We start from the raw sequence: 15,572 nt of genomic DNA on the forward strand, positions 1-15,572 counted from the left end.
TATTTATTAATAAATAATAATAAAACTTACAAATATAGATATGAATGATCAAAATTAATAATAATTCGTTATAAATTTAATTTCATTTCACTCGTAACAGCTCGAAGTAATTCTATGAATTATTTCTTTTTTTATGATGTAACAAATTGCCTGCGAATTTCCGGATAATTTTATAAAATTAATATTAAAGGAGTTTGGATTATTCAACATAATTGGTCTATTTTAATCCTTAATATTGTTACCGAATGTACAACAATTATATGATTCACAATTGTTTATGTGCAAATTATGTACGATTATACAATTATTTAGGATTAAATGATACATACATAAAAATACATTTTATTTTAATTGATTACATATTGATATATGTATCGGAGAGTTCCTGTGAAATGCAGGAGATTGAGTATCCTGTTGAGGAGACGACAGGATATTATATTGTTAGTTGTTTTTCTGCATCTTACTTTTTCAACTAAATTACTGGTTTAGTGAAAGCACCTTTTGCAAAAGGTATTTCAGATGTTCTTTCCTTCCATATGTTCTTTATCTTTTAAGATAAGTATTCTGGGTTTTAATAATTTCAAGGTTTTAGCAATAATATCATGTGTATAATATTGAATAAATCGTTAAACGAAGATGCTACAGTGATCACATAAAAATAAATTGCAGCTTAAAATGTATAAAAATTTTATTTTTTACAAACATAAAAGATTTTATAAATATATTTGTGCTTTAGAAAATTGTTGGATGGCAGTGTATAATTTGATAACTAGTCATCCTTAAATGTAACATCATCATCATCAACATTTAATAATCAATTAATTCTCTATTTTCTTCGAATCGCATGTGTGCATTTTTTCAAATGTATCTGGATCCCTTTTGTCCAATGTCATATATAACATATTTTGTGTTTTATTGGCTTTTTCTATGAAATCTCTGTCTCTATCAAAAATATTATTAAATTATCATGCTGTTAAATATTAAGTACAGTGAAAGTCATTACCATATAAAGACATAAGTGTGTGGTTATTCCTTACAACTTTTAAAAGTTCATCTACGCTTAACCTCATTGTATCTAAAAGAGCAAATGATTTATGACAAAATCAATCACTTCGTAATATCTGTATTTATATGTTACCTGTAACATGTGATAAATTTTGTTTGCTATATATGGTAAGCAACATTACAATTTTTTGTTTTAATTCCTTCTTCTTATACGAATTCAGTTTTTCCAAATAAGGTGTTATCCTCTCAAAAAACATTTTATCCTCATGCATACTGGTATTCGATGGTTCACTGGATGAGGTGGAAACACCATCTTGTGCCTTACCTAAAATAAGTGTTAGCATGAAGTATGTACAGTATTTTTAAAAACAGACATATATGGCTAGTTCTTATTATAAAGGAATAAAACGGAACGTTTACAATTTTATTTACTATATTTAGTGGGCAAAGTGGCCAGAGCTCAAGGTTTTGACTTAAATAAGCTAAAGTTTTGTGGGTCAGACAAAATATTGATAAATATTTAAAACATAGCCGTTTTAAAAAATCAAGCGTTACGTGGCACAGGAAAATGAAAATAAACTTGTATAATAATGCTTAATAAGTGACGTGTATATGACAAAATCTCATATTTAAAAACAGTTAATCACAAAATTTAAACAGTAAGGCCTAGGAATCATCAGAGTTTTAAACAAGATCACATAATCAACAATACAAAAAATAAACAGCGGCCCATTTCACTATTTATTCAGTTCACCTTGCAGTTTGTTAATTCGTCCATCCTTCTCTTTTATTTCTTTGTTTCGTTTACACTTTTGTCTAGCCACCCTTAACCTAGACGGCTGACTGGCAGATGGTTCTTGCAAAATCTGGGACGATGATGGTTGACAAACTAAATCTTCACTACACAGGCTTGATGAAGTGGTGGCTTCTATAGCAGACTTTTTAGCAGCACATATTTTCTTGTAATATTTATTAGATCTGGTCCGCCATAACTTCCTACAACGTCTTTTTTCACGTTCGGTCATTTCAAATATTGTTTTTATTTTTCCTGTAATTTTTGACTTCAAATAATACTGTCTTTTCTTTTCCTTTAAAATTGCTAACTTGTCCGGATTATTTTTAATTCGTTCATAACGTTTTCTTGCATTTTCTCGGTTTCTGGCAGATGGTCCTTGAAGTGGTGAAGGCACAATTTGGGACGTTGATGGTTGACAAACTATATCCGGACAACGTGAGCTTGATACCTTGGTGGCTCTCGTAAAATGTGTAGTAGTCTCTTTAGCATCACATTTTTTCTTATAATATTTGCTAGATCTAGTCCGCCATGACTTCCTACAACGTCTTTTTTCACGTTCGGTCATTTCAGATATTGTTTTTATTTTTCCTGTAGTTCTTGACATTAAATAATACTCTTTTTTCTTTTCTTTTAAAATTTCTAGCTTGTCTGGGTTATTTTTCATTCGTTCATAACGTTTCCTTTCATTTTCTCGCTTCTGTGCTAATATTTCTTCTCTAGTCTTCTTTTTCTTAGGTTGTGGCATTCTAGGTACTGTGGAAAAAGTTTTCATCAAGTTAATAATATTAGCCATGCTAGTAGAAAATTATGAATTAAATTTATTTGTCTGGTCCCTGAAATTGTGTTATAAACAAACCAAATTTAATAACAACAACACGTACAAGATTTGAGGTTGGCTACTGAATGTAGTTATCATGATATATCTCGGAAACTAACAAAGGAAGAATAACTAAATTTTGTAGTTACACAACTTTTTAAGTTTAACAAAATAAGTTTGAAATTATTTAAAAACTTGACTACAGTGGTGTTGGAGGGAGTGAGGAGGAACTTCAAACTCCAATAACTTTTTTGTAAGTAAATTTATTTTAATTTCGACATCACAATATGAAATTTTGCCTAAAAATGCTCCTCTTGTTGAACTTCGATAGCATGCACCGTTTCGAAGAGAAATCAATTTTGAAGTTTCACCTTACAAATTCTAGGACATCGAATATTCTAATTTTTGTAATAACAAATACGTTTAATCTAAACACACTGTATACAAATTTTAAGAAGTCAAAATTGATTTTGAATTTTGTGAGGTCAGTTACTAAGAGCATTACAGCAACTGGAAGAACCTTTGAAGGCCTGTATCTGTCTAAGGAAGTATGTTATACAAGTAAATTGGGTCGAATAGACCTATTTTGAGGTCAAGAATATGTGATTAATTTTTAAGCAGTCAATTTAGGGATACCCTGTATAATAAGTAATTATCATTAATCAAATACGCTAGTACCCTCGTCATAAAAAGTATCTCATAATTGATATATGTCTAAAAATTATTATTTTTACTTTCTAAAACTGTTCATAAGTGGTAAGTAACACAATTTAGGAATGGTTAATAAAGCTTTATTACATAAAAATTAAAAATAAAAGAGAAACCAGCAAAATATTAAAACAATAAATCACCAAAAATGAGAAAAAAACACTTCCAACGCCAGTTGAGTCATTTTAAAACGTGATGTTACTGCCTCTAATGACATCCCCAATTCTATGTGTAGGCTCCTTATAAGATTTCTAACGAAGTCCACATCCAAAATTTTCCCATTCTTCATTTAAAACGTCTCCCAGCTTATCCAGACTGTCTGGAGCGATATTACGGATTATTATGCATCTTTGTAGAAGGTCCTAAACATGTTCGATTGGATTTAGATCTAGACTATTTTCCGGCCAATCTAAAACTAGAATTTCAACCTCTCGTAAATAATCTAAAATTATGCGGAGGAGCATTATCGTTTTCCTCAAGAACCTCTCTTATATACCGATCAGCTGTCAGAGATCCACGATGAAATACTATTAACTACGTATGGCCTTCAAAACATGTACTATCGCATTCATAAGTGGTCTGCCACTTCAATGACGTCAGGCCGTAAACGGTCACAATCTGTATTACCGTGCACTGCCGAGACGGTACAGCACGGTAATACAGAATGTGACCGTTTACGGCCTGACGTCGTTGAAGTGGCAGACCACTTATGAACGCGATAGTACACCCCATAGCATAATAGAGCCACCTTCACAATTTCGGGTTGTTCTGATGTTGCATTGAGCAAATATTTCACCTTCGCGTCTGTACACTGGGATGCGTCTATCAGATCCAAAAAGTGATAATCTGGACTCATTCGTGAAAAGGATAACAGCCCAGTCCTGAATATCTTGATTAATGTGTTGTCTTGCAAATTTCATTCGTGGTCATACGGTGTTCCCTGGTTAACGACGATGCAATAACAAGCATTCCGGGTATGATTCCAAATTCTCTTAACCTATTCCTAACAATATTTGAACATTACGGACCCTGGGGATATCGTTTTGCAGTTGCCTAGCTGTTGCCGCAGACGCAATGTTTGGACGACCGGAAACTGGCCTTCTAGTGTACTCCCCTGTTTCTTTAAATCGTTTTACAACCCTTGAAACACTGGATTGGTTGATTCTCATCAAATCTGCTACATATAGCTAATCAAATCAAATCAACTTTGCCATCTTCAATTAGGGCGCCGATTTAACCTACTTGTCCAGATGTTAAATCGCTCATTATTTCCTTAAAATGCCGTTATAAACTTAAATTAGCAAATAAATCAAATGTATTGTACACAATTTTAAAATAAAATTTTTCACAGTATTTCTGTTTCGTTTTTTTTTTATTTTCTTTATACACCAGAATTTAAAATGGTGGTTTATATTCATTTAAAGGAAACCATTAACAAATATAAAAAGATTTAAAATTTTAGAATTACGATTAAATTTTAATCTCTTTTCCTATTTTAAAAATTATGCGATATTTTTTGTGATGAGTGTACATTGAATTCACACAAGAAATGTTTATTAATGTTTATCACTTTTCTGCTTAAGATTGAGACAAGTGATAATTTTGAGGCTTTTTATTAATACGAAAACGCTGAATAAAGCTGTATAATTGCGGCCTCAATTTAGGCTGGATATAGGATCCAACGTTGCCGTTGTTACTACGAATATTTTATTACTGGTTCCTGTGTTTATATTACTCTTTATATTATATATAATTGTCTAGTTTTGAATAATTAAGAAATCTAAAGGAGTAGTACAGTCTCAGACATTTGACTAATGTTATAATAATAAAATTATTGTTACTATTTTATAAACTACAATTTTTTGGACAATTTGACTATAATTATCAAATATTATTAGAATAGGAATATTACTTTATTTTTGTTAACAAATATATGATATAAAAACAATCGTACATATTTGTATGTAAAACTAAATGTCTTTACTGATGTATCATTATTTGTAATTAATAAGTTATCAGCAACGTTGTATGAGATTTTGTGGACAGTGTCAATGTTAGTGCTTTATATTATATTTATAGTAGGTATATCAATCAAAACAAAATTATTTAAGAAATACGAATATTGTTTATGTACTACATACCATACAAGTGACAAGTTGTGTTACCCAAACGCGTCTTACGGTCGATGAGATCTTCGTCACGACTGCCTGATTGACTGAATGGCGGCAGTTCAAGCAACAATGAAGTCTCTCCACTATTTGCCTTGTATCGCAAATGCGGCAACAGCGTTCATTATTTAATCTAGTGGTGTTCTTCACGTTTTTAACAGACAGGAATGTGATACACAATTCGTGTCGCCCCTATTTTATGATGGAAATTCGAATAAAAATAGGGTGTCACGTAATTTCTTTTCAGGTTTCAGCAAAGCTTTAATGATTAGATATAATACTTTTGATTTTTGTTCTTACTTTTCGTATTATTTCGGTAGAAAGCTTTACAAAAACTCCCCACAGAAAAGTGACAATTTTGCTCAAGTTTAGGCATTTTTCTCTAAAGAGTAATTCTTCTGACCTCGCTAAATTACAGTATCCAAATAAAAGCCAATTAGTTCCTTATTCCAGATTTAAAATGATTCGGCAATATTAAAAAATTACAAAGCTACGAGTTGTGCCCACCACTGTAAGAACTAACCATATACTCGTGTAGTTCACAAAGATTCTCTATTTACGACGTTTTACTTTATTTTTTATCATAATTTTCAGCCAATACTCTCAAAATAATCTTATTTTAGCATTTAAATTATGATTTCTATTAGCATGTTATATCGATTGGGACAGTTTCACTTTAGTCATGTAATACCTGAATTCTATTACTAAAATAAAAATAAAAAAAATGAAAACTTTAGTGATACTAAAAGTTTCTTAGGCTCAGTTATCTGCTAGATCTATATTTGTTTTTTGCAATAATAAACATATATGTTCAACAAATTATTGACTGTAAGCACTATACTATATTAAATCTATATGATTGGCGAACATTCTATTTGATTTTATTTTCGATTTTACCAATTATACCATGATTACCACTACTTTTTTGTTGGTAATGTAAATTGATTAAGTTAATCCCCTGTCCGCTCTGCCTACAATATAAATTTAGAACATATAATTACCATTATTCTTCTCTTCAACAGTTGAAACCACAGCTTTCGTCCTCTTTATTCGGGGCTTAGGCTTCCAAGGATGTTCCCGTTTGCCCACTGGAATCGAAAATTCCCGGATCAAATATTAACGTAAATTAATTTATTTCTAGATTCTGAATAAATTTTTTTCAGTTGGTTTTTTCTCGTTTTGTTTCCAAACTGTATGTTAATATAATTTATACACCATTATATTTATTATTCTTTTTACATATTTAATTTTTTAAATATAAACACAGTGAGAGGGTACATAACACTGTAAACCAAAACCTTGAAATTTAAAAATTCAGTTTCTCTTTTCATTTAAAGATTTTAAAAGCATTTGATTATATGATTCATTCACTATTTTCCAACTAATCACATTTTATCTTTGAGTAACTTGGAATTAAAAAGCTAAAAAAATTTGAATAAGTAATTGCGTAAAAATTATTTAATTTACCATAAATTTTATAATCACAATATAAAATAAAATAGATCATAAAAATATAAATAAACTTTGGGAGTCATATAGGGGTGTTTACAACAGTGAATTGATTTATTCAGACTGTAACTAGGTAATTATTAATGAGATTCAAATTATTTGCTGTCCATAGCCTCTGTGTGTTTCCATGATTTCCATGATGGTTATGAAGAATCTATAACAATATAAAGATACCATTTAATAATAATTACAATTTTTTTATTCCCATTTTAGACAATTCATAATATTGGTATCTCTTGCCCTTCTTCATTGACTGAAATTAATTTTTACCATTGAAAAGTATAAAATCTACGTTAAACACAAAACTTAATCAGTAAAACTCTCAAAACAACCTTTAGAAATCACATCCAAAGTGTTGTAAACTTACATTGGGAATAGTCGATATCTGGATTGGGAGTACACAGAAATAAATGAGGAACAACATATCTTCTTAGAGTTGGTTTTCCTTTTAAACAGGCATACAAATAGTTGGTACAGTCTTTTTCTAACTAAAAGAAAATCATAGTTTTGTATATCTTTTTAATTAAACATTATACAGATCTCACATTGAAGTGATCTTCACAACAAAACCTCGTCGTCTTTTTAAATGGCAAATTAACGGTATCGAGCCATTCTTTTCTCCTTTTTTCCGACCTCGGCAACGTAAAGAAATATTTTTGGGGGGAGTCAATTGAATTATTCAAACAAACGGGCACGAAACACTTTTTCACACCATTCCACGTCATGTCAGCCTACATAACACAGAGTATATTCCACATTATACACATAAGTTAGCTTCTAATCACAGACTAGCTTCAATAAATCTTTAAAACTTCAGAGACAGATTAAAACACAGTAGTTTGTAAACAACTGACATTTGTTTTCAGGTTATAAATTGTTGTAAACAATAAAACTTTTAAGATGTCTATGTTTCAAACCAATTAATATGTTCACATTTACGAACATAACAATATTTCTGTAAATAACGTCATCGTAATTTTAGATTATAATTTAGTGAGGTTAATGAGGTTAGACAACCCAATATACACAAAATTTAAGCCTTGTATATATAGATTAAATAAATTAAATAAATTTATTTGAAATATATTTTATATGAAATAGATGAAATTAAAAAAAAAGTTTGATCTAACTTATGAAAAATATATCACACGTTTATGTCTAATGGATTGATAGATGGCAATAAAATATTTAACATTTTTGAAATATTCTGTGAAAATATTAAATAAATATTTTATCATAGATATCCACTGGTTGTTTATTAACCAAAATTAAAAAATATAAATAAAATAAAATGCGATTTCTTAACTTTTGTATATCGTTATGAGATCGATGTTCCTCTACTAAAATATGCTATTAAAATATATGATATATACAACATCCAGGAGATATCAGAAACTGATTCGATGTTATATAGATAATAAGGTCATCCAAGGAATATCCATTCCATGTTATATTCTGTGGATTATAATTATTTGTATAAAGTTAGTAATTATTAAATAGTTTTATGTTTAATTGTGGAATGTATAATAATAATAATAATAATAATAATAATAATAACAAATATTAATGATAAAATGTTACAGCAATACTAAATAATTATTTATCATAAAGAAAGAATTAATAAAAATGAACGTAAAGTCCTCCTTTAACTTATAGCAAAGGAAAAAAATAATATCTGATTAGGGAACCAAATAAGGTCGTTCACTACGATTTTCTTATAAAAATTGTTAAAAAAAGAATTTAAGATACCACAAAAATGTTAAATAACGATGATTATTACTATTTTATAATTTTTTTAAAACCTTATATAGTCAAGTGAGTTTACTTAAATGAGATCGTGAAACAGCATCTGAACAAAGTTTGAATTAAGCTTGTGAAAGAAACTAAATTAAAGGTTTTATTTTGTTTAGTATTTCTTTTAGTCTATATATAGCATAGGAAAATCGTTTAGGTCAGGAATTCTTAGAAATTATGAAATTCTGTAATTATTACATTTAATTTATTAAATTATAAATATTATGATATTATTCAGTATTTGAATAGCATCATAATATAAAGTAATTGTGTTTAATTGTAACCCTGTAACACCGTTGTTAAAATATGTGATTCGAAACATACACATACATAAATATGTACATATTTAGTAAAAAATAATGCTGAGGTATTTATTTATTATTTTTTTGTTCACAAAAAATACTAATGAAATCATATTCAGAGTGAACATGTAAATTTAAAATGGAATATACCAAGTAAGAAAGATATGTGAATTTTTCTATGAAAGAGTTAAGATATGTTTCATGAGCATTAAGATATTATCTTTTTAAACTTTTTTATTTTCAGCGTTATATAAATATTTATTTGTGATAATTTTAAAATGTTTTAATTAAATTACATCAAACATATCGTCAATGATTGCGTAAATATGCGTGGGAGGCCTCAAAATATTTTTTACTAGATCCCCTACCAAGAAATCTACAACATATTCATATTCTAATATTAGAACATAAATATATAGTAATAAAAAATTTTCTCCAAAGCTCAATTTTAATAAAAAAATGTTTATCGAGTTCATATAAATAAAGTACATACGTTATTTATTTTATTACAAATTAATTCAAGTAAATCTATCGTTTAAAATACAATAAACTAAATAGCCTTATAATTCTTACTCACTTTCATTCTTTGATCAATTTTAAAGGTATAAAAATTTTAGAGGTACTAAAACCTCAAATTTATAGTCAAAATTTTATCATATTCAGTCATTCATGTGAATTTTATGATTTAACATTTTTTACACATGTTTGAAAGTAAAACAAATCATAAAACATAATGTAAGTAAAAACAACATATTATCTTTAAAAGAATTTGATTACTTTGACTATTAAAATGTGCACGACGTAAAAGCCAAGAGAGTTATTATGCGCGCCGAGCTATAATTATCAGCGAGTTAATTCAACTCGCAACTAGTCACGTAGTCCACAAGCTAAACTGATTTCCGCACTTACAAAGGTCGCCGGCTCAATACTGCCTTCCGCTCAGATAGTAGCAGTGAGCTTGGAAGTTAGGAGTTGCTTTGGAAATTGTATCCATAGAATTGGATGAGTCATCGCCCCAACGCCGAGCCTTTTAACGATAACGAGGTCAGAGCGAGATAATAGGCCGGCGAACAGGGCGAGCGACGAAGACGCAAAACTTTTCATGTTGATGCTTTCAATTCCAGTCCGCAAAAGGACGCCTGAAGGTTATGTGTATGGTCGCCGTAATGTTGGCATGTTTTCTCTCTGCTTGTCTCTCTTGCGCGCAACGGACCCACTCCGCCACGACCATTTGCCTGACAGCATTCTCGGTTCTGGCCACTTTGGCTTCATCATCTGTTTTTTATTTTTTTTTTTTTTTTTGTTCTTTTATCCCGTCTTTCTGTCGACTATGTGAAATTCTATATTTTGGAGTAATGATACGGATGTCGTTACATTTTTTTTTATCATTGGCTCCTTGTTTAAGTCATAATTACACAACTGTGTCAACTTTCACAAATGAAACCTCAAAACAGCATTTTAACGACGCTCTTTTGGAGGCTGTTTAATACAAAGGTTCTAAATTTAAATACTTTTAACTTATTTCAGTCGCTTTTTAATACTTTCATTTGTCATTCTTAAAGAGATATACGAGTTTTAAAATTAAAAAAAATTATCAGATACACTTTGACTTTAGTAATTTTCCATATTTTTATTAGATTATGTTTTTTTTTATTTAAATAAATGTTAACATATTTTTGAAACTATTACAACACATCTATTTATAATTATTTATTACAGATGTAGAATATCTTTATTTAACCTTGTATTTATTTAAATTTATGTATATGGCATGTAAAAATTTTCCATTTTATAAACGATAAATACTGCACATACCTAATTTATCATTTTGAAAAGTAGGTAGCTTTTTATTTTTACGTTGATAAATTTATTTTAATTAACATTTTTATTTATTAATTTATAAATATATTGTTTAAAACAATCAAATCTTAAGTTTTTAACAGTTAAAATATCACCATATATATAACAAATTATGGTCACTAATAATTAAAAAAAAAAGATTAATTCAGGTTATTTCAGGCATCCATTTCATGAGGAGCAGATGTTAGCTAGCCTCAGAAAACACATACAACCCAAGTCTGGTAAAACAATAAACAGTTAATATCTTTGGAGAATAAACATTTAAAATTAAACGTAAACACGTAAATGTTATTACTTAACTTCCAAATAATTTTTTTCATACGTAATTAAAATTTGTATTGTACTAAAGCTAAAAAGCAGATTTTTGTGTGGCCAACCAAACTCAGAATACTTTTACGAAAGCTTAAAACTTTTACGACGACTTGATTACAGCATCCTTGTATAACAATAATTTTATTTTTGTCCAAATAATACATAATTAGTGAACAAAACAAATTAACGATATCGTTTATCTGGGATAATAAAAAATATGAAGATAAATGTGATGAAATACTTCACAATAACATTTCTGAGAGAAAAAGCGATTAGTATTTTCCCAATTCAGAGAGCAATTATCATAACAATGAGCAGCCTATTAATCAAGCAGAGCCGTCAGCCATAACAAAGCAATCTGTTGGAAACAGGCGGTTGTCATAGTAACATCGGAATGGCCTCGCCACAAACGTGAGTGGGGAGAACGTGTATATCTTCAAAATCCATTAAAAACGTTACTGATGTAAGTGGACAGTAAGCTGTTTTTTCAGGACTGTTCCACCTCGGACCTTCATAATGTACAATTTAATCAAAAATAATTATATCGAGTTGAACTCCAAATTTTTATATTTAATTTACGTTGTGTATAAAATAACGTCAATGTATTCAGAACGTAGACATAATATTAAAATAAACTCATTATTGAAGTTGAAACTATTTATCAAATGTCTTAAACAGGACCAAATCAATGACATTATATTTAATATATAATTGATTAATGGTTGCAACCGATGTAAATATTTAAATAACAATATCACTCAATATTTACAAAATTATGTCAAAATAATAATAATAATTATAGTAATGTGAATTTTATGGCATGGGATTTGGCTTTAGTTTTGAATTATTCTGTTTAATTTTAAAAACAGTTAATGGCTGATGCGCAATAAATTATTCTCATCGACTTAACGCAGCAGTAGAAATATATTTGTTGGTTTGAAGGAGTGGGGGCATTTAGTATATCTATTTAATCTCCATCAGCCATATTATAATTAAAGCTTCACTTTAATGATAGACTAAAGAATGAACTGAAGCTAGAGACAGTTATTAGAAGGTTAATATGGATTAAAATAGGTTATTAAGTTATTAGCAGAAAATTACAGTCACGGCTCATTAATGTATAATTTGTTTATGAATTAAATATCCTTTCATTATGTACCTGGGATAAATAAGGTAAATAATTCTGCCTGATATGTTTTGTTGATCAGGGGTAGATAGGAGAATTTCGTTTTGTTCCTTCATCTTCATTCTAAATAATTTTCTTCTTCATCTTTTTTGTTTTCCATATTCAAATCCAATTGATCACCCTAATCAACATTATCGTTAGTTTTTCTTGTTATTTTTCATTCACCATCAGTTGTAATTCGAAATAAATATTTTGAAGATCCACTATATAAACTTATTTATAAAAACCTCCTCATATTCGACGTATGAATTTTATTGTACTGCAACGTTAGTGGAAATATATTTATACATAATCTGGTCAACTATGGATGTTTCGCATTAATTTAAATTAATATACATTTTTACTGTTCATTTTAATACAGATTTTAAAAGATACGACTATTTTATTACATTATTCTGAATATACTTTGTGCTAAGAAACTGGTTAATATCCAAAGGATTAGGTATGTGTGATTTAAGGGAAGCTAAAAGGTTTGTTCCAACAATCTTTTGTACACTGGTTTGCAACTAGTTTATCAACAATTTTGTATGCATTTTAAATTTTAACGGGTTATAAAATATTATAACAAAATTATTCGAGTATTTTAAATTTTATCTTTTTTTAGTATTTATTAAATTTATCTATTTATTGCCTTTCAAAAGATGAAAATATTTTCGTCAGTCTGAAGTACTACATTATCATTTAAAATTTTTATTTTCTGATTATCAGTTTTTGCTCTGTACAAGGAGCGTTTAAAAATTGTTTCAAACTCTTAAAGGGAACATTAAAAACATTTTGCGCATATGCCAGAGGGTTAATTGATTTTATGGTCTGTTGGAACAAACCTTCTATTACCCACAAACTATCCTCTTATTGCATTATTATGTATTTACCTTGGAACCAAGTTTTTAATTCCATGCATAGGGTAATGTGTTTATGGAAACAAGTATCACGTAAATATAATTATGCGTACGGAAATAGGTATTTCCAGGGATTAGGTAAGTACTTATGAAAACTGAGACATGCTGAGCAAAATACATAACTAACACTACATATTGATATAAATTAAAATAGTCGGTATAGTGAAGCTATGAGTTAATAAATTGATTTTGTGGTCTGTTAGAATAAACCTTATTACCCACTATACTATCTGAAAACTACCTGGTTATATTCTCTTACTTTATCTTATTGTATTATTCCCTATTCCCTGGGAACCAAGTATACGTTCCATTCATAAGGTAATGTGTTTATGGAAACAAGTATCATGTAAACATAATTATACGTATGGAAACAGGTATTTCCAGGGATTAGGTAAGTATATGTGGAAACTGAGACATGCTGAGCAAAACACATAACTAACACTACATACATTAAAATAGTCGGTATAGTGAAACTATGAGTAAATAAATTGATTTTGTGGTCTGTTAGAATAAACCTTATTACCCACTATATTATCTAAAAACTCCCTGGTTATATGCTCTGACTGTGTTTATTATATTATTCCGTATTTACCACGGAACCAGGTACACATTCTATGCATATGGTAATGTGTTTATGGATACACAGTTATCAGATAAACATAACCATGCGTATGGAAACAGGTATTTTCAGGGATTAGGTAAGTATATGTGGAAACTGAGACATTCTGAGCAAAACACAAAACTAACACTACATATTGCTATAGATTAAAATAGTCGGTATAGTGAAACTATGAGTAAATAAATTGATTTTGTGGCCTGTTAGAACAAACCTTATTACCCAGTACAGTATCTTAAAATTATCTGGTTATATGCTCTTACTGTGTTTATTGTATTATTCCGTATTTACCTCGGAACCAGGTATACATTCCATGCATAAGGTAATGTGTTTATGGAAACAGTTATCAGATAAACATAACCATGCGTATGGAAATAAGTATTTCCAGGGATTAGGTAAGTAAGTCTGTGGAAACCGAGGTATTAGCTAAACTTCCGAATCTGAGTTTTTAACTGTTTCAGTAACTGCCTCCTAAACGTTACCGGAAACGATCAAAATTTACTTTTAACATTTTTGAATCGTGACGAACCTTTCAGTCTAGCACGTCCCCTCCCCTATTCCCCGCGACTCTTAAAATTCCACTCGTCCGCATACTCTATAGTTGGAAATTTTTTGGGGGAACGTCAAAGTGATGTTGAGTGGGGGGTGGAGAAGAAATGAAATACGCCCAAACGAGCGTAACAAGCCGTCACAACTTTCAACTGGGTGATCTAAACCGGACGAGCTCAAATTTCGAGGCCGGGGTAAGGCTGGTAGGTACGTTGGATGGTATGAAAATTCAGGCATATTTGAGCGTTCCTAAACAAAGCGGAGCCCGCATCAATGTTGATTTTAGATAAACGTTAACTCAAAATGTAAATAGCACGACCTCCAAACATTAATTAAAAGCGATATGTATATATATATGTATGTGAATAATTTTATGATTATAACTGTATGTATATGATTAGGTGGCGGTAACGAACACAAATGCCAGGCTGTTATACACAATTATAGGCGGATATTTCTGAGCACTAAATAAACTCATTAATGTATTCCGTAAATCGACATCGTATAAATAAAATACTAGTTTCTTGGGGAAACAAGTTTTGAGTTTATTGTTCGATTCACATGATATCCATAAATAATAGCTATTTATTGCTGTCACCAGATAACGTTACAAGTACTTGTTAGTGCGTACTTATTTTATCGCAGCTTATCAATATGACATACCTGTATTTACAAAATTTATGGTTAACAAAACATGTTTTACTTTATTGATAATCTACAATGTTTACAGGATGGAAACCCCACAATAAGAACCAAAGGAAGTTGGTTGATACAATTTGTAACATAAAAACAGCTGAAACCTTATCCATCTATAACAAGGTTGACGTTTCCTCAATTAAACACTATTTATGGTTGTATTTATTCACCATTCAACCGTTGTCATTGAGGAAGTACATGCATGACAATCATCCTGCTGACGCTGATTACACTAATTTTCAGGACACGCTATAAAAATATAAGCTTATATTTTTCCTTATCTTTTATCCCATTTAATTTTTAACTTAATATAGACTTTATTAGTTTCATAGTTGCCAAAAGAAGAGATTGTCAA

The 15,572-nt window shown here is 29.6% G+C and overlaps 1 protein-coding gene across 2 annotated transcripts; it reads right to left on the bottom strand.

Annotated features, from left to right (window-relative positions):
• Positions 1-676: 676 nt before the first annotated feature.
• Positions 677-7,985, bottom strand: LOC109595236 (axoneme-associated protein mst101(2)). 2 transcript variants are annotated; one of them, XM_020010552.2, is made up of 7 exons: positions 7,549-7,985; positions 7,371-7,491; positions 6,496-6,582; positions 1,760-2,554; positions 1,139-1,330; positions 1,004-1,075; positions 677-942 (listed from the first exon to the last, which is right to left on the bottom strand). In XM_020010552.2, the coding sequence occupies exons 1-7, from the start codon at positions 7,726-7,728 to the stop codon at positions 926-928; spliced, it is 1,464 nt and encodes a 487-aa protein (XP_019866111.2). In that variant the 5' UTR covers positions 7,729-7,985; the 3' UTR covers positions 677-925. The 2 variants fall into 2 exon arrangements, with proteins under 2 accessions (XP_019866111.2, XP_049817067.1); XM_049961110.1 differs by having other exon boundaries at positions 941-1,075.
• Positions 7,986-15,572: the final 7,587 nt, after the last annotated feature.

Source organism: Aethina tumida, chromosome 1 (assembly GCF_024364675.1).
Source record: "Aethina tumida isolate Nest 87 chromosome 1, icAetTumi1.1, whole genome shotgun sequence".
Classification (NCBI taxonomy): domain Eukaryota; kingdom Metazoa; phylum Arthropoda; class Insecta; order Coleoptera; family Nitidulidae; genus Aethina; species Aethina tumida.